The sequence below is a fragment of the Pongo pygmaeus genome, chromosome 7 (genome assembly GCF_028885625.2).
Source record: "Pongo pygmaeus isolate AG05252 chromosome 7, NHGRI_mPonPyg2-v2.0_pri, whole genome shotgun sequence".
Lineage (NCBI taxonomy): Eukaryota > Metazoa > Chordata > Mammalia > Primates > Hominidae > Pongo > Pongo pygmaeus.
In genome coordinates, this window is record NC_072380.2 from 27428835 (window position 1) to 27454280 (window position 25446).

The 25446-nt window shown below is 47.9% G+C and overlaps 2 protein-coding genes across 4 annotated transcripts in view; one reads left to right on the plus strand and one right to left on the minus strand.

Annotated features, from left to right (window-relative positions):
- The window catches only part of TRIM35 (tripartite motif containing 35), a 28109-nt gene extending 25854 nt beyond the window's left edge, over positions 1-2255 (minus strand). The window contains exon 1 of the mRNA XM_054499817.1: positions 1675-2255. Coding sequence (XP_054355792.1) covers positions 1675-2109 — 435 coding nt within the window. The 5' untranslated portion in view covers positions 2110-2255. The remainder of the gene's footprint in view (positions 1-1674) is intronic.
- A 14130-nt stretch (positions 2256-16385) lies between these two features.
- Positions 16386-25446, plus strand: part of PTK2B (protein tyrosine kinase 2 beta) — a 135792-nt gene continuing 126731 nt past the window's right edge. Inside the window, exon 1 of one of the 3 annotated variants that reach the window (XM_054499812.2) lies at positions 16386-16525. The gene's annotated coding sequence lies outside the window, so the exon portion shown is untranslated. Of the gene's footprint in view, positions 16526-17365; positions 17752-25446 lie in introns of those variants that run through there. The other 2 variants (XM_054499809.2, XM_054499811.2) reach the window with 2 other exon arrangements.

Below are 25446 nucleotides of genomic sequence, written 5' to 3' on the forward strand. Positions count from 1 at the left end.
CCGGCCGGCTGCTCCAAGTGCGGGGCCCGCCAAGCTCACGCCCACCCGGAACTCCAGCTGGCCTGCAAGCGCCGCACGCAACCCCGGTTCCTGCTCGCGCCTCTCCCTCCACACCTCCCTGCAAGCTGAGGGAGTGGGCTCCGGCCATGACCAGCCCAGAAAGGGGCTCCCACAGTGCAGCGGTGGGCTGAAGGCCTCCTCAAGTGCCGCCAAAATGGTAGTCCAGGCAGAGGAGGTGCCGAGAGCGAGCGAGGGCTGTGAGGACTGCCAGCACGGTGTCACCTCTCACTTACATTCCCCTTCAGTTAAACTTTGTCAAATGCATTTGGAGCGGAACAGACTTCTGTATTTAAAAAGCTATTGCAAAAAAAGAAGGCAGGGCCACAGAGGGGCCCAGAAACCAGGCAAAGGGGACTCGGGCAGCTCCTCCTCTCCAGTCCATGCAGCTTCGGGCCACCTACCCAGAGTTCTCCCAATTGGGGCTCTGACTCATGCATTAGCAGGTGATGAAATAAATTCAATGTTTCACATTCTGGGTAATTTTTAAAAGTAACAGAGGCCAGGCGGAGTGGCTCACCCTGTAATCCCAGTAGTTTGGGAGGCAGAGGAGGGCAGATCACTTGAAGCCAGGAGTTCCAGACCAGCCTGGCCAACATGGTGAAACCCTGTCTCTACTAGAAATTAAAAAAAAAAAAAAAAAAAAAATTAGCCAGGCGTGTGGGTACATGCCTGTAATCTCAGCTACTCGGGAGGCTGAGGCACCAGAATCGCTTGAACCCAGGAGGCGGAGGTTGCAGTGAGCTGAGAGCACGCCACTGCACTCTAGCCTGGGCGACAGAGGTCTCAAAACAAACAAACAAACAAACAAAAACAAAGGGAAGTAACAGAAAATACCAGAGTGCCATGGACATGTTCAAAAAACTTTTGTTTCAACTGATACATATGTTCTGGGTCACAAGGGAAAATGTATTGCTTCCTGTGGGCTAAGATTAAACGTTTTGGAAAATGCTGAGTTAGACTAACCCTTATCTTCTGTTCATTTTTCCTTCCTATATCAAAGAATTCTCCATGTTAGTTTTGCCCTGTAAGTTGCTCCTGGGTTTATGTATAGCCACTAGAACTCTAGATATGGAGATGCTGGTTTATAAACCAGAATAGGCCAGCCAGCCAGGGTCAGAGGCCTCTCCCCCAAATAATACAAACCGTGGGATCAGCTTGGCAAGTAGGTGACTGGTTTGGGGGAAATCTTAAGGCTCCACACCCCTGGCCAGGTCTGTGGCTCCTCCTCCACTTCTAAATTGAGTGTGCCAAGCTACAGGGCTCGTGGGCTGCACCCACATCCGTGCCGCTTAAAGGGACCTGGGCCACACCCGGCTGGCACAAGGAGTGCATGGCCTGGACCCTTCAGAAGCAAGTGTCGCTGTCTTGGGAACATCATGTAACCTCATCTCTCACTTTCCGTTCGCATTCTCTTCTCCCAGCACGGGCCCCTGGGCCGACCTTGAAGAAGCGGCCAGCCCTGGGAACCTGGGTCGGAGAGGTGGGGTCCTGCATGCTGGGAGCGAGACGCGGACACACTGGGCTCTGGCAGACAGGAGGGGCGGGAGCCGCAGAGCCAAGGGGTTCCGGGTTCCAGACCCGGCTCGGCCGCCTCGTGCAAATCGCTGCTCTTACCCGAAAGTCGTGGGCAGTGTCCTTCACCGGCTGCACACGGTGCCCCTGGTGCCGGGGGTCTGCCTGGCAGGAGCAGCACAGCAGCTCCTTGTCCTCGAGGCAGAAGAGGCTGAGCTGTCCGCGGTGCAGGCGGCAGACGCGCGAGAAGCGGTAGCTGGTCCAGCGCGCGCCCTCAGCCTCCTCGCGCAGCAGCTTCTCCACCAGGTTGTTGAGGGTGTGGTTGGTGCGCAGGTCAGCGGGTGACGCCCGGTCTTTGCACACCGGGCAGGTGGGCGACACCTGCACCTCCCAGCAGCGGCTCACGCACCCGCGGCAGAAGTTGTGGCCGCAGCGCAGAGTGACTGCGTCGCGGAAGGGGTCGTAGCAGACGGCGCAGAGCAACTCCTCCTTGAAGGAGCGGGAAGGCCCGGGGGACACGTCGGGGCTCCGCTCCATGGCACGAGCAGCCGGCTCGGGCGCCCGGAACTTTTGCTCCGGCCCCTCCCACCCGCCTGGCTGCCAGCGCCCGCGACCTGAGTGCTGGGAATCGCCCAGTCCCTTCCCCTAGAACGCTGAGAGACAGCGGCGCTGGCCAATCGTGCGGGGGGGAAGGCGAGGGGGGGAGGGGGGCGTCCGGAGGAGCCCCACCCACTTCCGGTGTGCACGGGAAATCCTGGGAGAGCGGGGCGGGCCTTGTGCCAGCAGTTCCCGCCTCCTCAGGTCCGGGCGGGTCCGTGGCCGGGATAGCACGGAAGGGTCTCCCAGGCGGCGCAGTAGGGCTTCCGTGTCACTGGAAACCTACTTCCGGCTGGAAATGGGAAAAGGAGCCTCTTCCTTAACCAATCCCGGGGAACCTCAGGCTCGCGGATGGGAGAAACCAGAGATCCCAACTTCCTGCTTCCGAAGCAGTGGCTGGGTCTTAAAGCACCGTGAGTGCAATCACCACTTAAGTTTGCAGCGCCTGTTTGAGGACTTATGCCACTCTTGCATTAGTCGTTTACTTATTTTGGCCAGTCTTCTTCTGGCCCGCCGCGGTAAGGAGAAACAAGAGAGGGGAGGCGGCAGAAGAGCTCCGAGAAAACCTGATTCTTGTCCTGTGGTTGAAAAAGTGAACAGGTCATCATGTTTCAAAGTCCATTTACTCATGAGTACAATGGCTGTAATATCTCTGTTTCCATGAAATGTGAGGATAAAGTGAAATAAATCTGGAAAGTGCTCATGACAAGCACTGTTTCAATGGGCAAATGCCCATTAAAACAGTGAAATTGAGGACTTCTGCAAAATTTAGCTGAGATAACTAGAGTTCATGCTCAATTCTTGCCAGGTACAGTAGGCCTGGATGGTTCCTTCAAATCTTCATTCCTACTTCAGTTTGATCACTTTACAGCCTCCAGATGCAGAATACTTTTCACACGATGCACTTTCATTCCTTTTCTATTGGGAGACAATTCACATGTGTCATGTTCCTGCATGTCTTGAGAGAGCAAGAGGCACTGACTGCCTTTTTCCGACTATCTTTTCAAGGATGTTTCTGCATTGAATAGCCCTGGAAGACAGAATTCTTGTCTCTCCAAAGATGTGGCAGACTTATTCCCAATTATAAGATATGTGAGTTTCCTAAACCTGGGGCCCCTCTCCTGTAATGCAACGTGCTGTGGCCTTCATCACATAGTCTTGCAAGAATTAGGGCTCAGAAAATGGCCCAATGACAATACTGTGACTACTATTATTGCTGTTAGTATTGTCCTTTGTCTCTGTCCCAGGAGTTTCATCTTTTACTAGTATTCATGAAATTTTGGCATGCAAACTTGTTAGTGTTGAAACTCAGAAAATAATACCCCAAAATGGCCTCAAAAGCAGAAATTTTTCTCTGCCCTCCTATCTCAGTCCCCCAAGGATAGCCATAGAAATTAGAATTCCTTTTCCCCAAGGCAGGTCATAGAAACCAGAACCCCTTTTTCCTAAAGCCAGTCTTGAAACCTTAAAATATTACTCTTTCTCTCTGCCTTTCTGTGGAAAAACTGGCCATAAAGAAATTATCTGACCTACCTTGTTTGACTGTAGGCCATAAGATCCCGATTCCGGAGAGGGTCCTACCCCATACCTGTTAGGGGTAGAAGGTGTCTGAGTTAACAGCAGTGAATCTGTATGGGTTTGCAGCAACCTCAATTCTTGCCGCCTTAGAAGAATTAGACTGAGGGGCACGATATGGTTTGGCTGTGTCCCCACCCCAAATCTCATCTTGAATTGTAATCCCCATAATTCCCACGTGTCAAGGGATAGACCAGGTGGAGGTAATTGAATCACGGGGGTGGTTTCCCCCATGCTATGCTACTGATAGTGAGTTCTCACGAGATCTGATGGTTTTGTTAAGTGTTTGGTAATTCCTCCTGTGTTCATTCTCCTTCCTGCAGCCTTGCAAAGGAGGTGTCTTGCTTCGCCTTCACCTTCCACTGTGATTGTAAGTTTTCTGAGGCCTTCCCAGCCATGCGGAACTGAGTCAATTAAACCTCTTTCCTTTATAAATTACCCAGTCGGTCTAAGGCAGTTCTTTATAGCAATGTGAAAATGGACTAATACAAGGCATAAGGCAGAAAAAGAAACTGAGGCAAGTTTCAGAGCAAGAGTGGAAGTTTAAAAAGTTTGGGACAGGAAAGGAAGTACACTTGGAAGAGACCCAAGCAGGGAACTTGAGGGACAAGTGTGGCATTTAACCCTGATCCTGGGACTTCATATGCTGGGCCACTTCTGGAGTCTTGCTGCCCTCTCCCTTCATTCTTCCCTCAGTGTGAGCTGCCCGAATGCACAGTGCCCTCCCTATGCTTGGGAGGTGAGCATGCACCATGTGCTTAGGAATTTGTACACATGCCCATCTGAGGCTTTCTTCCCTTTTCCAGTGGAATGCCCCCGGAAGGTCATACTCCACTCTTTTGTCTCTTAATGTGCATGCCCAAGCTCACTCACCCAATTTCTGAAATTTTATTGGAAGCTGATCACCAATCTCAAGTGTTTTTATCTGTTTGGGAAATTGCCTATGCCTGGCACCTGCTTTAATATCAATTAACATCAATTAACACTTTAGTGACAGCTGTGGACCATCAGGGACTTGTCTCTCTCTCTCTGGCCCATCTGCCAAATTATCCATTTTAGAAAGGCAGTGTGATAACTGCAAAACCATCACCTGGCATTCTTGCTTGAGGGAACTGGGGAGGGTAGAGTCCTCTCATGCCCTGCTCATGCCTGTCTGACTACCTGTAACATACCCGGAAGGAAGAAATGCGTGTTCGTAGAGGCCAAGAAAAATCTAGACAGACAGGCCTAGGTTCCCCACTCAGTTTATTAACATTAGCTCATACCCTTTTGTCCAATCATATTTCTACACAGCTACTCATACTTTGCTGAGCCTAAGCATGAAAATGAGCCATTTCCCCTGTATCTTTAGGTCTTCATTCTGAAGGCTCCCATGTCACGTAAAACTATGATCAGGCCAGGCATGGCGGATCGGGCCAGGTGCCGGTGGTGGCTCACACCTGTAACCCCAGCACTTTGGGAGGTCGAAGAAGGCCTTGAGCTCACAAGTTCAAAACCAACCTAGGCAACATAGCAAAACCCCGTCTCTACAAAAAATACAACGAGCGCGTGTGGTGGTGTGCATCTATAGCCTGAGGCAGGAAAATAGGGTCTGGAGGCAGAGAACATAAGGCCAGTTCACACTTCAGCTGCGACAGCAAATATCCTCCCCATAGGGCGTAGGCCAAGTAAATGACTTTGTAACTTTACCTCATCCTCTCCATTTACATAGGGTGTACCCCAAGTAACCAATGGAGTCCTCTAGAGGGTATTTAAACTCCCAAAAGTTCTGTAATGGGGCCTTTGAGCCCCTATGCTCAGGCCAGTTCCCACACTGTGAAGTGTACTTTCATTTTCCATAAAACCCTTCATGCCTTCCCTGCTTAGTTGATGCGTTTTTTCCAATTCTTTGTTCAAGATGCCAAGAACCTGGACACCCTCCACCATTAACAGTCCCAGCTACTCTGGAGGCTGAGGTGGGAGAATCGCTTGAATCCGGGAGGTGGCAGTGAGTCAAGATTGTGCCAGTGCACTCCAGCCCAGGTGACAGAGCCAGACCCTGTCTCAAAAAAATAAATTTCTATCCCTTTCCTCTTCTTAACCTTTTTGTCAGTGATTTGCAGTGAAACTTCAAGGGGCGAAGGAGATGTTTTCCCTTGGCCCACACATTAGCTTGCAAGTAGGGTAAAATCTCAGACCTTTAAAGTTCTTAACAATTTCCTTCCACGCTTTTCCTCAGCATAGTCCTTTCCTCACAATGACAAGGGATGAATACCACTAACTCTAATTGCCTTCAGTGTTTCTTAAATGTGGTTCATGGTTCTCCTGCAATTACCTGGGGAGTTTTCTAAAAGCAGTTTCCTGGGCCCACTTTAATCTACTCATCTCTCTTGTGGAAAGTGAGGCCCAGGAATCTTCATTTTCGCTTGCATGCTAGGTGATTCTGAGGTGCAAGAAAGTTTGAAAGCAATTATCCTAGATCTATTCACCCAACAATTTGTTGGGTCTCCAGCTATGGTTAGTGGTTCAAAAATTAACCTTAGAGGCAATATCCAAAAAAGCCACAAGATGGGGCTAACAACGCTACACTCCAGATAGCCCTCTCCCCTCCTCCAATGCAGAATCTCATGTCGTCTCATTCTCTTTCATTGTGTTCTCTTATCTATGTGTCCCAGTTGTGTTGTGAATCGACATGTGTTGTTGTCTATGTGTTTCATTCTGTTCTTACCTGATCTTTCTTATTTTGTTGTTTTTTTTTTTTCTCGTATTCTGAATGCGGCCACAAATCAAAAACAAGAAGGAAGAGTAGAAATTGTATCCTTTAAACTACAATACAAGGGTTAACATTAAACCAATAAGGCTCTTCAATCATTCTGGAAATCCAGAAAGGACTTAGTTCTAGTCCAAGCTCCACCACTACCCAGAGGCAGGACCTGGGGCATATTATTTCACTTTTCTAACTTGCTTTTCCTCCACTATAAAAGAAAAGATGGAACTAATTGCTCCAAGTTCTGACCAACTTAGACACTCTGAAATTGTTTTATTCTTTGCATATGGTGGGGGGGTGGGTAAGGGTGACTAAGACTTAGCCAGAGACCAGGAAAGAGAAATCTTGGTGACTAGAACCAATCTGTCACCAATTTATATTTCTCCTTTCAATATAAACGACCTTATTCAGAGGTCCTTATTGATGTTCAAGTCCTATGTATACTAGCTAATCTTCTGCAAGAGCTTACTCAAAAGTTCTCATAATCTCTAATTTCCTGCATCCCACCTCCCAAATGCCCTGCCAAGCACTGCCAGATTTCCAAACCCCTTGCCATCACCATATAAATTTGTGTAAGGAATGACTTTTTAAATTGTTAAGAAAATAAATTCCCAGGTGCAGAGAGTAAAGGAGGAAATTGCCTTGGTTTTTCTTTTTGAAACAGTGAACTAGAAAGTGGCTACTGCAAATAAAGGCAGAGATTGTTAGATTACATAAAAAGGCAAGACTCAACTATATGCTGGCTACAAGGAACTTACTTTAAATGTAAGCATACAGATTGAACTAACAGGATGGAAAAAGATATGCCACGCTAATGCTAATAAAAAGAAAGCTGGTATGACTATGTTAATATCAGACAAAGTAGATTTCAGATAACAAAATATTGCGATAAGGACAATAGTTGCTAAATAAAGTCAGCCACAGGGCTGGCAGCTGCATCTTCAGAAACAGGCATCCTGGCACTGCAGACATGATTGACCTTGTTCATCAGTAAATCTTTGAGGAAATCACTGTAGTCCGATGTACCTTTCCTGAGGCCTAAACTACAGAAACAAGGAGGGTGGGAGTTCTCAGTTGATCTGAATAATGCAGGGAGAACTTCTGTGAGAAATAGTGTTTAATCCAAGTAACTAGGGAAACACTGAGGGTGGTAAACTGCCTGCCTCTGGGTCATATTTGACTGCAAACATCTTTTATTTGACCTATACTTTTTTCTGTCTGTATCATTTATGATCTTTTAAGCTACATATAGATAAAATGCAACATCAAATGATTTAAGCCATGAGGGGGTGGATTATCTCACGTACCAGGAAATCTGGAGGCAAAAGGCATCCACTGTTGATTATGTCAGTGACTTTAGATTCATCCTCTCTCTGGTCAGCCTATGGCTTCCTTTTGGTTGGAAAATGACTGCAGCAACTCCAGCATCTTATCCTGGTATGAACCAATGTCCAGAAATGAAATAAGGCCATTTCTCCCTGTATGTCTCATTTTTAGAGCTAAGAAACCTTTCTTAAAACCTTCCAGAATACTCCCTTGCATCTTATTGGCCAGAACTGGGTCACATGTTCACTTCCAAATTCATCACTGGCAAGGGGAATAAGACCGTCATGATTGACTTGAGATAATCAGAATTTACCTGAATCATGTGATGAAGGCGATTACCTGAGATACATTAGGGGCTCTGCTGTTTATTATAAAAGAGAGAAATTTTTCCATTCGATAGGCAGTGACCTAGGCAATATTATGTCTTCCAGTCCATGAACACAGGATGCCTTTTCCATTTCCTTATGCCTTCTATTATTTCTTTCACCAATATTTTGTAGTTCTCATCATTCAAGACTTTTGCCTCCCTGGTTAAGTTTATTTCCGAGTATCTTATTTTTGATGTCATTGTAAATGGAATTGTTTTTTCTTAACTTCCTTTGCAGATAGTTCACTGTCTGCCTTTGCGTTTTGAAAAAAGGAGGATCTGGCTTCATTAAGCTTACTTTTCTGCATGGCAATAGACTTTTGAGCTGAATAGCAGCTGCTCCCTGTAGGAGGGACATTTGTTCTCCCATTTGCCACAGTTCCTATCCAGCCAGCTTCCCTCATATTCCCTGCTTGGCCCCTGTAGGCATTTCGGCTTTCGACCTCTTGTTTAGATCATCCACATGAAGTTACACATTGCTGCAATTCATTATAAAGACACTGGAGTGGTACAGGAATAGACAGCCAACTTGGCAACTGGACACAACACAAAGCTGATTTTCCATGTTCCTCAAATTTATATTGAAGCACTCAATTATTTTATTGGAAACATTTTGGATGGGAATATTTCAGAAATATATTTTGTGTTTTTTTTCTCTAAAGCATGCAGAATGTAATATAAATCATACCTCATGATGCACCAAAATAGACAATAATACTCTACTGTGCTGGCTAATAAAATAATAGGAGTTAATGAAGTATGCAGGTTTGTTTGTCTCTGTCCTGTAAATGGCCACAGATGCTTGTGTTTTGAGGGCTCTTGCACATGCTAGGCATTTTTTTCCTATCTAGAAGTTCTTCTTGCTCCTAACAATGCATTTGCCTGCAGCAATCTGCTTTCACTTGCTAGTTGATGTTTCCTGCACATGGTGGGCTGGGACCAGATCAACACGCTTGTTAAAATTATGGAATTCGACACTGGCAAGCAAGGTTTGGGCAGTCACTCAATGCTTCAGAGCTTATCCATGGGATGTCGGGGACCAGATGAGCCCACTCACAGATGGGAGTTAGGGGTTCAGAGCCAAGAAGACCGAAGTCATAGAGCTGATTCAGAGTTGGCAGGGCATCAGGGCAGTCTCCTTTTCCAGGCAGCCACTCTTTCTAGAAGCAGTCTGCAGGCCAGCCCTGCAGCGACCTGGGGAGTTCTGGAAATCCTGAAGCGTGCCCAATAGCTGGGGAAACCATGTGTCCTCTGTGGCAACCGTGTGTCCTTTGTGGCAATGAGGCTTTCTCTGCATGGTTTTGTTTGTTTGTTTTTGTGACAGAGTATTGCTCTATTGCCCAGGCTGGAATATAGCGGCATGACCTCGGCTTACTGCACCCTCCGCCTCCAGGGTTCAAGCAATTCTTCTGCCTCAGCCTCCGGAGTAGCTGGAATTACAGGTATGCACCATCACACCCAGCTAATTTTTGTATTTTTAGTAGACACGGGGTTTCACCATGTCGGTCAGCTGGTCTCGAACTCCTGACCTCAAGTGATCTGCCCGCCTCAGCCTCCCAAAGTGCTGGGATTACAGGCGTGAGCCACTGCGCCTGGCCTTGCATGTTGTTCTTTAATGGAACAATTAAAAATGCTCCTCTGTGTTTTCCATCCTTCCAAAAATTGACCCAAATCAATTTTTCAATGGTTTAACTATGCCTTTATTTTTCCCAAAGAGATTCACATTAGATTATTTCCAGGAGCCCTTTTTTATCCTCTGTGGAAAGATCTTATTTTGTTCATTTATTTTAACTTTTTCATTATGTGCATTTTCAAATGCACTCAATATTTTAGAGAGAACAGTATAATTAACCCCCACATACCATCATTCAGCTTGCATTATTATCAGCTTTGCTATTTTCGTTTTATCTCTCCCCTCTACAGATTTTTTTGTTTTTGATGGGGGAGGTGGAATATTTTAAAGCAACCTTTTTTTTTTTTTAGGAACCCATTTAAAAAAGTTATAACAGGGCCGGGCATGGTGGCTCATGCCTGTAATCCCAGCACTTTGGGAGGCTGAGGCGGGCGGATCACGAGGTCAGGAGATCGAGACTGTCCGGGTTAACATGGTGAAACCCCGTCTCTACTAAAAATACAAAAAAATTAGCCAGGCCTGGTGGCGGGCACCTGTAGTCCCAGCTACTCGGGAGGCTGAGACAGGAGAATGGCATGAACCTGGGAGGCGCAGCTTGTAGTGAGCCAAGATTGCGTCACTGCACTCTAGCCTGGGTGACAGAGCAAGACTCTGTCTCAAAAAAAAAAAAAAAAAAATTACAACAGGACATAATATCCATTAATGGTCAGTTATGAGCTATAGCAATAGCAAGGAAATGCACATGTATTTCTAGTTTTTCTAACAATCCCATAAGGTAAATTAATCCCATTTTATACATGAGAAAATTTAGGTTCTGCCTTAACTTGTATCTAAAAGAAAATAGGATAAATGGTGGTGTATTAGCTAGGATGCTCTGAAGAAAAGAAAAACACTGCTTATTTCTCTGTACTCTCATGTACCACTCAACAGTCACGCCTGATGCTGGATGTACAGGAGTTTCTCCACACCAAAAACTGATTCGCCAGTGAACACCAGCTGGTGAGACAGCCAGGTGGGAAGGGTCCCCAGAGAAACTCCAGTCAGCCTGTATACTGGGAGGAGTGTGCACTGGAGTGGAGCCACAGAAGTTCCTGCTGTTTGCAGTGGGGAGGAGCCTGGCCCCTCCTTTTCCTGGGTGGTACCTGCGATTCAAACTGTGAGGTAGGGAGCACATAGGGACTCTGGCTTTGTGAAGGGTCCCTGTTGCCATTTTTTTCCCTCTTCACCCAATAAAACCCTGCCTTACTCACCCTTCAAATTGTCTGTGAGCCTAATCTTTCATGGCCATGAGACAAGGACCCCATCTTTAGCTAAACTAAGGAAAAGTCCCACAACAGTGAGTGTTCCATAATTCAGCTAAATTCAGACACTATCTACCTGGAGACAGCATCAGATCCCACAGGCTAAGGGCTCAGTCCCACAAGACTGCCCCAACTCCCCACTCTTCCACCCCGCTCCAGCTTCAGATGCCAGTAGCAAGTCCCAGGTTGTGGCCTGTGCTTCCGACTGACGGGCTATACATCAGGGTTCCCATGACCCCTCCTTAGGTTTGATTAATCTGCTAGAGTGGCTCACAAAGCTCAGTGAAACACTTTTCTTTCTTTTGTCCGTTATTAAAAAGGATATTGTGAAGGTTACAGATGAGCAGCCAAAGGGAAGAGATGCACAGGGTGAGGTCTGTGGGAAGTGGCGTGGAGCTTCATGCCTTCCCTTAAAGTGCCACCCTTTGAGAACCTCTGCAAGTTCAGCTCTGAACCATGTTCTTTTGAGTTTTTAGGGAGTCTTCTTTATGTAGGCATGACTGATTACAGTATTGGCCATGGGTGATCAACTCAACCTTCAGCCCCTTTCCTTCCCCAAGTTTTAGGGGTAGCGCTGAAAGTTCAGCCTTCACATCATGCCTCAGTCTTTCTGATGACCAGCCCTCATCCTGAAGATATCTAAGGGATCTAAGATATCTAAGCCACCAGGCATCTCATTGGCATACAAAAGGCACTTTTTTTTTTTTTTTTTTTGAGACAGGGTGTTGCTCTGTTGCCCAGGCTAAATTCATCCAGTGGTGCAATCATAGCTCATTCCATCCTCAGTCTCCTGGGCTCAAGCAATCCTCTTGCGTCAGCCTCCCAAGTAGCTAAAACTACAGGTGCATACCACCATGCCCAGCTAATTTTTGTATTTTTTTGTACAGATGAAGTCTTGCCATGTTGGCCAGGCTGGTCTCGAACTCCTGGCCTCAAGCAATCCTCCCGCCTCAGCCTCCCAAAGTGTTTGGATTATAGGCATGAGCCACCATGCCTGGCCTCAAAAAAACATTCTTAACACCCTAGAAATTCCAAGGGTTTTAGAAGTTGTGTGCATGGTCAGAGACCAAATATATATTTCTTATTATGTCATAATATCACCAATGCAGTTCAGGCTATGGTAACAGAAAGACCAAAATGAAGTAACCCAAGCAACTTAAATTTCTTTCTCATGTAAAAGTTAAACTAGGTTCAGACTATGTCCAGGGTAAGCATGGTGGCTGGATGGTATTAGGTACCCAGATTCTTAACATCGGAGACCGGGTGGCTGTTCCAGGTTTCATTGTCAGGTAGTGGTGGAAAAGATAGAGTGGGAAATATTGGAGGATGTGCTCATTCCCTTGAAGGGCGTGATTCTGGAGTTGCATGCATAGCTTCTACTCTTCAACCATTGCGGAGAACTTAATCACATGGTCGCACCTGGTCACACCTGCAAGGGGTACTGGGAAATGTAGCCTTCATTTTGGGCAGGCTGTGACCATCTGAAAGTCAGGGATTCCATTATTAAGGAAAGAAAAGAGAAAGTTCTTTTTAAGTTGAGGGCATGATTTTGAGTTCCATTCAAGCCATACTCAACTTATTTTGGCCTCAACTGTGGCCCACTTGGTAAACATAGTGATGTCTGGTTAAATTAGAGGTAGACATCCCTTGGTGATGTAGTACCTTTTTAGTACTTGTACCTGTAAGTTTTCCTTTGTCCCTTTTTTTTTTAAATGGAATATCACTGTGTCGCCCACGCTGGAGTGCAGTGGCATAATTACAGCTCACTGTAACCTCTGCCTCCCGGGTTCAAGCGATTCTCCTGCCTCAGCCCCACCACAGAGCTGGGACTACAGGCATACACCACTATGCCCAGCTAGCTTTTGTATTTGTCCGTTTTTTTTGTTAGAAAACTTACAACCATACTATTCTTTTAAAATAAAATTTATTCTACATAATAGTAAATTTACATGATGTAATTTAAATTCCATCATTTACAATGGAGAGATGCCAGTTACGTAATATCGCAGCCCTGCCAATGATGGGTTTGATTCAGTCCTGCTCTTTACCACCTGGGAGGCTGTGAATAATTTATTTACCTTCTCCAAGCTTCCTTTTCCTTTCCACAAACCAGGAATAGGACTAGCTACTTCATAGACAGTTGTGAAGACAAGCTAGACGACAGATGAAAGTTCTTGGCACAGAGTGAACACTTGATAAATTGTATGGCATATATGTATGTACTATCTCCCCATGAAGCTTACTTTAATTGCTATCATTTCTAAAAATTATAGCCATAGAATTTTTCATAGCATTTGTACACCTATCACTTAATTTGGGCTTCACAATACCCTGGGAAACAGGTAGAACAGATAATACTTATTTTTCTACTTTTCTAGATTAGGAAATATAAGCTCAGAAAGATGGATTCGCATGTCCAAAGTCACAACCTCTTCCCTCTTGACTGTATCCTTCCTATGAGCATTGAAACCTCCTCTACTGGCTATCATCCTAAATGACAAATCAGTCCTCTTTCAACCCATGACCCTCTCCAATACCCCTTTGTCTCAATTGCCCTTGGCAGTCAAGCTTTCCAGGACTCATCAGCACATGCCGCCTCTCTGTCTTCACTTTCAGTTTACTTATCAGCCCACCCCACTTGACCTTTGGTTCTTCATTCATTTGCTCCTGGTAAGAGCTTCACTTGAAGTCCTCTGCTGTCTCTGACTCTTGCCTTAGACAAGCTTATCCATTCTTGTGGTTTCAAATGCCATCCCGAAAGTTAATCACCAGCTCAACCACCTTTGTGATCTCCAGTTAGTGAAAAGATAAGAAAAGAGAACCTGAACTGGGATGGGTCAATAGGACAGGAAAGAAAACGAGGAATAGGAAAAATGTTTGTGGGGATTCCCAGGACTTAGAGATTGGAGATTGCATGGCTGCGGGGTAAGGAGGGAGAGGGAGAGTCAAAGGTGACTGCTCTTTTGTTGACATTCACGGGGAGGGCTGGAATGGTTCTTGTTTGAAGAGCAAGATGAGCCAAGGTTATAGACCTGAGTTTGGGGTAAGAGTGGAACATCCAAATGGGAGAGTCCAGCAGCTGAAAGGACATTTGTTCAAAGGCCTTTTTCATTACAGTTTTCTCCTTCTTCTGATCCAGGTACACATCCCCCTGACACCCCCACAATTAGGGCCTCCCACATGGCACTTGGTCAGCTTGAGATACAGAAGTAGAAGGGAAATATTTTTCTTTTCTAACTGGTGTAGATCATTATTGCAACCTATGCCATATGGACAGCATCGCCATGGATAGTGTCTTTTAGGGATTTCCATGGAATTTGAGGGCTCCTGAGGCATTTCTGATGGGTTTTTTTAAAAGGCTGTAACAGGCAGAAATGTATGACCTTGTCACCTGAGTTGCTCGTACATGACACTGGACAGAACCTAGGGAGACCTGATGGCAGAGTTGGCCATCCAAGAGAGTTTCTCAATGTCTTTTTCATTTAAAAACCTATGGGTTTATGATTCTATGAGGTAGATTTGAGAGATTTTTTTTTTAAGTGCTGAAGAATTCAACAACCTCTGAAAACTCACCTTTCCCAGAATTGGTCCCAGCAAGATAAGATTGTAGTTCATTTATGTGGCCACACAGGGGCAGCACACACAAACTCACCTTTTCTTAAACAGGTCTTGATTGTCTTTGCTTTTAGTACCCACTGCCACCTTCTAGTACAGACTCTCAACAACTCACCCAGGTATCTAACTTTCGTGCCACTCGGCCTTCATCACTTCATTTCCAAGTGCAAGAATACGGAGGGGACACCCACTGCCAGATGCCCTCTGACCATGTCCTTGCCATGTAGTCAATTACCTGCCTCCTCATGCCCACACCTTCCCTGCTAACTTCAGTTTACCTCTGTCTGACTTGCCTCTCCCATCCCTGGCCAAGTTCTCCCACCTGGCCACCTTCTGACCTGCTGACCGCTGTGTAGTCACCAAGATTACCTCCAAGACGCTGAGTGCTGGAAACGTGACAAATCTGTGAATAGCACTAACGGGAAGGGGTGGGGGGCTCCAGCTGTCAAGGCTGGCAGTGCCCATCAATGGGTTGTGAGCGCTATGCTGGGCAGGTGGGCCCTAGCTGCAGAGAGTCTGATCTTCAGTGGACCCAGAGTGGCATCCAGCCAATAGCTATGGGTAGTCCACCAATTATACTTCGAGAAACATTAACTTCCTCGCTTTGTTAACTTATCTAAGTCTCCAGTTTTTTTTTCAGAAATGGGAAGGAGTCAGTGCAATCTTAGAAACTGAGTGCTTCCTCAGCATAACTCCAGGGGGCGCCATTCTCAGAAAGTACATTGTGAATAGCATCCTCTAGAATTGTGCAACAGGGCAGCCCTGGGAATCAGATTCCAATCCTGCACAGGACACAGAATAAAGAAGCTTGGGACACAGGCTCTGGAGAGGACATTATAGGATGAGGGTGATGCTGAGTACACTCCACCTTTTTGACCTTATGCCAAGTCCAGGTCACTTCCTCCTCCTACTCAGGAGCAAGTCTGGAGTTTTCCTAGGGATAGGGAAGAAGTGTTGCTAAGTGCCCTTGAGTGCCTGCTCACATATCACCGGTCTGAGGAAAGAGGGGACCAGCCTCTGGGCGGGGCCCCTGGAAGGGGCTGTCCAGCATCTCTAACTATTCTTGTGCTGTCCTCAGACCCTACTTAGTCACAGCTCAGGGACCTGGTCTTCTGTGTTCAGGGACCTGGACTGGTTCTTCCAAAATCCCTGGTGGTATTTATGATTTTTCATGCCTGCAAAGGGACTGGGGCCACTTTAGGACATGGAGAGATTAGGACACAGGTGCTCAGAGTACCATGTAGATAACATCTCCCACTGCAGGGGGTCTTGTGAGAACCAGCCTGAGAAGTTGGTTTCCTCGGCCCGCCCTGCGCCCCCGCCCCTCCGCCTCCCCCCAGCACACACTGTTTGGCCTCCAAAAGGCTGCAGGTGGAGTGGGCAGAGGATGGAGGGGTATTAGGAACTGGGGAGTTAACAGCTCACAAGGGGCACATAATATCCGAGGATCCCATTTGCGGCCGGGGGAATGGCAGAGATCGCCCCCCAGGTCTGCCCGGCACTCAGGGAATTGGTGGCAGCGTCTATTTCAGAGTTTATGGTAAGAGGCTGGAGCAGGCACACACAGACAACACACCCCACCCTTTAAGGAAGTGGGGAGGAGAGCAGCAGGGGTGTGGTTAACAACTCAGAGGAGGAGGGAGAATCTAACCTGTCAGCCCTTTTACTCAGCCACAGCCTCCGGAGCCGTTGCACACCTACCTGCCCGGCCAACTTACCTGTACTTGCCGCCGTCCCTCCCGGCTCACCTGGCGGGGCCCGAGGAGCAGTCGCTGGAGTCCGCGCCTCCCTGGGTGAGTCCCTCCCGCGAGCCAGGGCTGAGCGCTGCGCCCGGCAGAAGTTGGAGGCTTGACCGGGTGGCAGGGGTTGGGGACGACAATTCCGGGATCCTGGGCACCTGAGCTGGGAGTTCCCGGAGAAACGGCCAGACCCAGGAAATCGGAGCCGTGGGTGCTGTGCACACGCCCGGAGCTCGCCAGCCTTCTGCGGGGAAGAGGGGTTCTATTTTTGGAGTAAATTTGACACTATAGGGTGTTTCTCCCTCTTTGTCCTCTCAACATATTCAGACAGGGGAGGCTGGGGGAGGCTAGGGATGACGGTGTGAGGACACAGCCAGACTGCTGCCTCTAAAGGTCAGGTTAGGGAGCCACGGGGTTTCAGCTCCTGCCTCAGACCTCTGCCTGCTCCTGCCCCGGCTCCCCGCTCCCTCCCGGACCCTTCCGCAGCCCCTGGGGTCATAGTCTCACCCCCAGCCCACCCTAACTCTCCTGCAGCCACTCCTTGCACCTGAGAGGTCATCTTCTGAATCAAGCCCTGGCTGGAGGAAAGCAGGGGTGCTCTGGGCCACAGGGGAGCTCGTGTGTGTGTGTGTGTGCGCGTGTATGTGTGTGTAGTTAACACTGGCCACTCTGGTTCCTTGAGAAGCTGCCTCCTGAGTGCCACTTAAGGGTTAAGTTCGGAGCTGCCTCTGCCTGCTGTCAGGCTGCGCGTGGGCACCGCTTTGGGTGGGTGAGCGTGGAGCGGCATATGGGTGATGTTCTGCAAGCCCTGCCACCTGCCCTAAGCCTCGACCACATGACACCGGCGTCTCCCTATACCCCAAACTGGGAGCAAAATCCAGGTCCGCTCATTTAAGGGGCCAGCGGAAGGACAAGAGCAGAAAGTTGTGCCTAGAGGTGGCTTTAGCCAGAAGGAACTCGGAAGCTGCGCTGTGGTTGGGTCTGAGCCCACTGGGGCAGTGCACGTGGCATGACCCGGTGGTGGGTGCTGGGAGGCCCCTTCACGTGGGATGCTCTCTGTTCACCCCGAGTGCTGTTGCTGAAGGCCCTGTCTTTCACAACCACTCTGGGGGAGGGGGAGGAGGACACTGATGAAAAAGTGACTAAAGACAGAAGGGAGGAAGGAAGTAGTCACATTGGAGAGCCCCAGCATTGGCGGGACAGTCTGCAGTCATTCATTCAGGAGGCACTCACTGGCTTCCCACCTGCGGCCAGGTGCAGGTGCAAGGTGTGGGGACAAGGTGAGTGTGGCATGGCCTCTGCTCACCAGGGCAGTGTGGGATACAGGGTGGTTGAGGGAGGGCTGCCAGGGGAAGGTGCAGGGTACTGTCCAACCCTGCAGTAGAGGGCTGTGGGGGGAGCCAGTCAGCAATGGCCAGGAGGGCGTCCTGGCAGAAGTGACTTCAAGTTGAGAGCTGAAGGATGACTAGAAATTAGCTCAAGAGAAGAGGGGAAAGAACAGCAAATGCAGAGACTGGAGGCTAAAAGCAGCAGGAGGCTGGAAGCAGCGGGAGGCATCCAGGAAAATGAAAGTAGCTGGGCTTGTTGGGAGCCTAGAGCGTGCAGGGGCGAGGGGAAGCCGCAGGGGTGAGTGGAGACTGCTCTAGAAGGCTTTGGAAGGCCTGCCAGGCTGCCATGGCAACTTCTGTTGGAGCAACACTTGGGACCTGGAGCCAGGCAGGAGACTTCCCAGCAGGAAGGGGTTGCCAGATTTAGCCAATAAAAGCACGGGACACTCAGATTTGAATTTCAGATAAGCACTCAATGGTTTTTTTTTTTCAATACAAATATGTCTCATGAACTACATGGAACATACTTATACTCAAACATTATTCACTGTTTCTCTGAAATTCACATTTAACTGGGTGTCCTGTATTTATCTGGCAGCCGTACTCTAGGAGAAGCTGAGGTTGGCGCAATGCTGGGAAGTAAAGGCTGGAAACTGCCCAGGCACTCTGAGAACAGTCTCAGGTCCATCTTGTAACCATTCCTCCTGGATTTTATTTTTGAGCTCATTCACTGATTGACCCTATTATTTAAAAAACAAAAAATCAATTCCTTGGTCAGTTTATTCATCTATACAGGTGAATAAATAGTACCTCATTCTACTGAATGGTACCTCAGAAGAAACAACATTAAATCCAGACAGATCTGGGTTCAAATCCATGTAGACCAGTGAGCTTCTCTGACCCTCAGAATCCTCTTTTCTGAAACGAGGGCAGGAGTATCTGTTTGTGCAGGTGGTTGGGAGGATCCCTGATAATGTATGTAAATTGCCTAGTGAGTACTAAAGGAAACACGGTACATATTGAATTTTGCAACACCTTCACAGGGGTGAGCAAAGCAACAGCCACAGAGCGCTTGCATTCATTTACTTCCGCAAGTGAGCACTTGGAGGTCTCAGGTGAAATACATAGTAGGGTTCATGCTTCCAGTGAGAACTCACGGGGTTAGCCCTTGGGTTGGGGACAGAGTCTGCATTATGCTTTTAGCTTTGCTACTCCCTTCCCATATGACCTGCTTCAAGGGGTGGAGATATAACACTCTTCTTGAGGGATGGTGGGTGGGCAGAGAGTGACTCAAAGTAGAATTAACTGAAGGGAAATGTGAATGAATTAAAGTAGAGAATCCAGATAAAATATTCAGCGCAGACAAATGCGCCATGAAATTTGGCTGTCATGATTCCCAGTTTTAGGATGAGTTCCTTATTAGAAAAGTAGCGCTGAGAGATAGAGGAAGTGAAGGTGCCTTGTGAACTGGATTTTGACTTTATTGGGAGCATTTGTAACAACAAATTAGGGTCCTCCTAAAAGGGAACCTAGAGGAAGTTAAGAATTCGTTAAGAGAAAGAGGAAATGGAAAGTGTGTTTCCCTTGCGGGAACGGCTAGGTTAAAAATGGTCCTTCTTTCCAGTGGCTAAATCTCCCCATCCCCCTGTGATAAACATTTTGTCCCCAGGCCCTTGGATTGTTTGCCCAGGTGGTGTTGAGAGAGACCCTATGGCGTGAGATGGATAGAGGTGTTCCACTGATGTTCAAATGAGCCTGCACTTGGACATGTGTCTTGAATATTTGCAAGATCAAGGTTATGATAAGTCCTACATAAAAAGACACGTGTCATTCCCTGAGGATAGCTGTAGAGCCCATGCACATTCTCAGGGAAACAGCATTCCACATTGAGTGAACCTTGATGTGAGTGCAGTTTGAGGACCAAGCAGGTCGTTCAGAAGGCATAGCCCTTCTCATAACTCTAGCCAGGATGGACCTAATTCATTCTAGACTAGGCAGTGTCCAACTTAGAGAAGATCTTCAAGGAAGGAGCCCTTGTGTGCAACCTTTTTTTTTTTTTTTTTTTTTTTTTTTTTTTTTTTTTTTTGAGATGGAGTCTCACTCTGTCGCCCAGGCTGGAGTGCAGTGGTGCGATCTCAGCTCACTGCAACCTCCGCCTCCCGGGTTCAAGTGATTCTCCTGCCTCAGCCTCCCGAGTAGCTGGGACTACAGGCACGCACCACCACGTCCAACTAATTTTTGTATTTTTGGTAGAGACGGGGTTTCACCATGTTGGCCAGGAGGGTCTCGATTTCTTGACCTCATGATCTGCCCGCCTCAGACTCCCAAAGTGCTGGGATTACAGGTGTGAGCCACTGCGTCTGGCTATATGCAACCTTTCTAGCATCATGCATCCTTCAGAGACACAAACTCCCACCTGTGTCAGCCTGAGTCTTCCCATTGCAGCTCCGGCCATGTTTCATCGTGCAGAGGACCCTAGAGAAAGTCCAAGTCCCTTGGCACTTAGCTCTCCATAGTGACGACAGTAGCTCCATGTGCCCCAAATACTGCTAGGACAAAGGAAACTGATGGTGAGGCTAGGGAGGGGAGGGAGGCTACCCTGGGGCTACCCCGCATGGTAGGTCACTCAGTCTCCAGTTTCCCCTGCCTGGGACCCATATGTCTCAGGACCATATGACCCTGGCCTCCCAGGTAAATGGCCACATCGGGGCATGGAGTAGAGGTGCAGAGCTGGGACGTGCCTGGGGCTGAAAGTGTGGTGATGAAGATAAGTTTTGCTGGCTTGAGGATGAAGAGTTTTCTTGTAGAGTACGGGTCAGTTCCAGGGTTAAGGAGAAAGAGCAGGGATAGTGGTGACTCTGCAACACTGATATGCCTTATCTGTCCAAGCCGTCGGATGGTCAAGAGCTCAGGCTCAGAGTCAGTCTGCCTGGGTTCCAGCCCAGGTTTGGTACCCCCTGAGTGACCTTAGGTAGGTGAGTTAACCCTAGCTTCCTATCTGCAAGATGGAGACAATAACAGGGCTTTGGGTGAGGGTGGCATGAGGTAGTGTACATTAGAGAGATATTCAAAATACAGCTACTAAAACCTGAGTAGAGATCAAACAGAACAGACACCACCATTACTCTGAGCAGCATCAGAGAGGCCCCCTTCCATGCCAGGCTCACCCCGTCAGTGCATCTTGTGGAGTCTGGGGGTGGAAGAAACAGGCCTTTGGAGGGCTGTAGCATGGACATTTCCAATAAGGATGGACTATTTCGATATTTCAACAACCCAGATGCACCCGCTTAATAATAGCATCTTATGTACCCACTTAATAATAACAGCGTCAAAGTACAATAAAACATTCAGTCCCATAATTAGGCAGATGATATGCATCCTATAAGTATGAGCTCTCTGGTGTCTTTACACGTATGGCCATATCTGAACTGGCGGGGCAGCACCATTTATTTTTCCAGAGGTTAAAGGTCCTCTTCTGCGAGGCATCAGGCAGCTTCCCCTGAGCACTGTCTCACAAGCATACATCAGGTATTCAATGATGTTTGTTTCTGCCTAGCCCCACTCTCAGTTCACTGTGTTTTGGGAACAGCCAGCCCTCATTAACTTTTTAGGCAGCAAAGAGACTGTCTACGAATGCCCAGCTGGCACTGAAGTCCAGATGGTCATTTAAAGTGTTCAGAGAACTGACAGGCAGGAGAAAATGGTGGCTTCACTTTCTGGGCCTCTTAACTCTGTGTACAAAGCTGCAAGCTGTGCGAGGGGGTGGCAGAGGGGGAGGGGACAGCTTTTTGAGTCACTCTGCTATTTCTCAAGGAATAATTATTACTCATGGTGACAGTTTATTAAGAAGAGCAGACTTGAGGCTGCATGTTCCGACGCACTTTTCACCCAGATGCAACGGGCAGGTTGGTGTGAATGCGGAGTTTAATTTTCAGGAGACCCTCCAGGTAGGCCACAGGCAGCCTGCAGGGGTGGACACTGCTCTGAGTTTCATGGTCTTCGTGTCCTCTTACCTTTTCCCAGCACTAAGGTGGTTGCTGCTTTTATGAGGCAGCCAGTTAGTGTGACTAAAACCAAGATCAGCAATGGCCAATACCTGCGGGAGGCAAGCCTTCCCGTTTCCTAGCTTGGCTATGTTCACTAACATCTTCCCCCTCTCCAGTTCTCTCTCTTCCTTTTATGTTCTGAAATCCACCCACACAGAATCTGGCAAGATCACTCACTAGAGACGGGGGGCTCAAAGAATCCACCTTGCCTAGGGTTTAGAGCTCAGTACTGGGTTTAATTCGCATCTCCTGCATTTGTCTTCCTTTAAATTGGACCAATTCTCCCACAATTGTGGGGGCAGACCCCCTTTTAATGCCCTTTCTTTCTTGAGGGCCTTGCACCTGATTCTGTGAGAACCTGCTGCCCACAAGCCATAGCAGTCCCACTGGTGCATATGGGGGTGATTGATGGGGAGGGGTGTACTGGGAATTCTGACCTGAGTTTGGGTTTTGCTCTTCTGGGGGTTCCCTTCTCACCTGGGACAGAATGGCCCCTATGGTGGTTCTGACCACTTGGAGCACCATCATTTTCTGGTTTCTTATTTATTTTATTATTTTTTTTTTTTTTTGAGACGAGGTCTCACTTGGGTGCAGGGGCATGAGCCAAGACTGCAGGCACATGCCACCACCCCTGGCTTATTTTCTTTCTACAACCTCCACCTCCCGGGTTCAAGAGATTCTCCAGCCTCAGCTTCCCGAGTAGCTGAGATGACAGGCACCCGCCATCATCCCTGGCTAATTCTTTTATTTTTAGTAGAAATGGGGTTTCACCATATTGGCCAGGCTGGTCTCAAACTCCTGACCTCAGGTGATCCACTCCCCTGAGGCTCCCAAAGTGCTGGGATTACTGGCATGAGCCACCACACCCAGCCCATTTTCTGATTTCTAAATTAATGTACTATGTCCATCCCACTGCTCTGGGAACCTCAAGTGCTTTTCTGTGTTCTCTGGGAGTATTTGGAGTCAAAACCCAACTCCTCTCACCCAGCTCGATGTACACAGTCCCCGCCCCCAGGTCCCACCCCAGGTAGGTTATGAGAGATCTGATGCTGCTGCACTTTGCACCTCTGCAGAGGCTCTCGGCAGCATCCGGTCACATCCTTTCTGCTATTTAGGCAGATGTTTGGTGCTGGCAGACAGCGGTGCCAACCAAGACAGCTGCAAGTGGCTCACTGCAAGCTTGAATCCCAGCCCCCAGCTCATTACAGGCAGAAGGTCAGGCAGTTTTTCAGCCTGGGCAAGAGGAAAGAGAGTCAGAGGGCAGGAGGCCTGGGCTTTGGTGTAGATTCTCTCACCTGTTAACTGGGGTACATTGGCTAAATCTCTTTCGTCTTCAAGCCTTCCTTTTCTCATTTGAAGATGAAGAATTGGTATTGCCTCCCTAATAGGGTAATGGAGGGAAATACCTGACTGTGTGAAAATCCCCCACAAAACATCACAGGCATTGTCCCAGGAAAAGTGATGAATTTGGGATCAGAACGTGATGAGTTTGACTCTCGACTCAGTCATACTCTGCCTGTCTGACATCGCCAAATGATAGAACCTCTCTGAGCCTTACTTTGCTTATTTGTAATTTGTTCTGGGCACTTGTTGAATGTTTCTCCCCATCACCCCCTTTACTCTCAGGGTATAGTTTTTCTTCCCCCAATTTTTTTATCTCATTTTGAGACAGAATCTCACTCTGTTGCTCAGGCTGGCGTACAGTGGTGCGATCACACCTCACTGCAACCTTGACCTCTCAGGCTCAAGCAATCCTCCGGCCTCAGCCTCCTGAGTAGCTGGGGCCACAGGCACATGCCACCACACCTGGCTAATTTTTTAAATTTTTGTAGAGACGATGTCTTGCTATGTTGCCCAGGCTGGTGTTGAACACCTGAGTTCAGGCAATTCTGCTTCGGCCTCCCAGAGTGTTGGGATTACAGGCATGAACCACCACTTCTTCCCCCTAATTTGAGGAATTATATCTGTCCTCACAAAGTTTATAGTGTGGTAGGGGAGGCAATACATGAAGATAAAGAACTGTAAGATATTTATTTAACTCTGAGTTACTTAAAGGTAAATAATGTGCCATAAAAGAGGCACGAAGTGCTATGAGATTGCAGGGCAGAGATTCCTTCTGGCTATGGACTCTGGGAATGCTTCCTGGAGGAGATGGTATTTGGCAAAGCTCTGAAAGGATACACAGGATACACTGTAGGAACTTGAGATGGTGGCTGTAGTCAAAGAAGAGTATAAATAACAGCAGAGAGATGGAGAGGTGTGGTTTGAGTGACTCATTTTGGGTGGAACCAAGAGTGGCAAAAGGCAATCAGAGTTGGGGGTGGAACAGAAGATAAGGCTTGGACAAGGAGGCCAACGTGTTTGGGAGTTATTCTGGAAGTCCCAGACAGCCATGGGGCTTTATTCTGAAGGCAGTAGGAGCTGTTGACCATGCTGACTTCGGTGGAGGTGCGAGGGTCAGATTCTGGTGTGTAGAGTGGATGAGAGTGAAGAGAGCTTGAATTCGCAAGGGAGCAGATAAGAGAGTGTTGTAATAGTTCAGGCCTCACACATCTGAATAAATTGCGTAACTCAGATGCTTTGCGGTCCTGTGGAGCATGCAGGCATCCCCTGGAGGCTTCTACTTTCTCTGAGTTGAAATTGGTTCTTTGATGAATTTGAGAGATATAGAACTTATGAGAACATCCATGAGAAACCCACCATTCCTCTTCACCTCTGTCTTCCATATTCTTGATTCTCAGCCTGGCCGCTTCCCCCTGGGCCTCCCCTCTGCTAGGAGTGTGTTAAATGCCAAGCCTGTCTCAACCTCTATCTGGCAGCACCTTGAAGTATCAAGTCAGGAATATGCACTTAGATCCACAGGCCCCTTCTCCAACATGTCTCTGGTGACCATCCAGATGTGATGATTCCCAGGACCCTCCCTCCCTCCCTTAGCCCTCGCTTCTAAGAGTCTGTAAGATATTCCCACTTGAGGAGCTTGTCTTCTTAAATGCTGTATCTCAGAAATTAAACTCCTCCTTTTCTCACGCCAAACCATCTCTTCCTCCTGGCTGCTCTCCTCTTCATGGGGTTGTTCATCTCCCACACACTCAGGTCAGAAACCTTGCTATTGCCTCCCCTCTTTCCACGCCTCCACTTTTTTCTGCTCATGTCTTGCCCATCACTCAATCTTGCAGATTCTTTCTTCATGCCTTTCATTCCTTCCTTCCTGTTTCTATGGCCCCTACTCTGACCCAAATCATATTACCTAATATTGCTTCATATTTTTACCCAAGAGCCTCGTCCTATCTCTGGTTCCCTTGGAAGCTCCCAAATGCCTGCAGGCAAATCCAGCCCCCTTAAATTTACCATTCAGTGCCTCCCATAATCCAACCTTGATCTGCTCTTCTAACTAAACTTTCCCCATACCCAAATGAAGCCCCAGCCAGCCTGGTGTGCTCCCCAGTCTCCGGCAAGCCTCTGCTCAAGTCCTGTGTCCTGTTTGGAATGCCAGCCCCATGCACTTCACCAGTCCTACTTACTCCTTTAAGGCTCAGTTGGTGACCCACCCTTTTGGAGGACATCTGAGCTCCCCATGGCAGCTTCTGGGCTTCTTTGCATC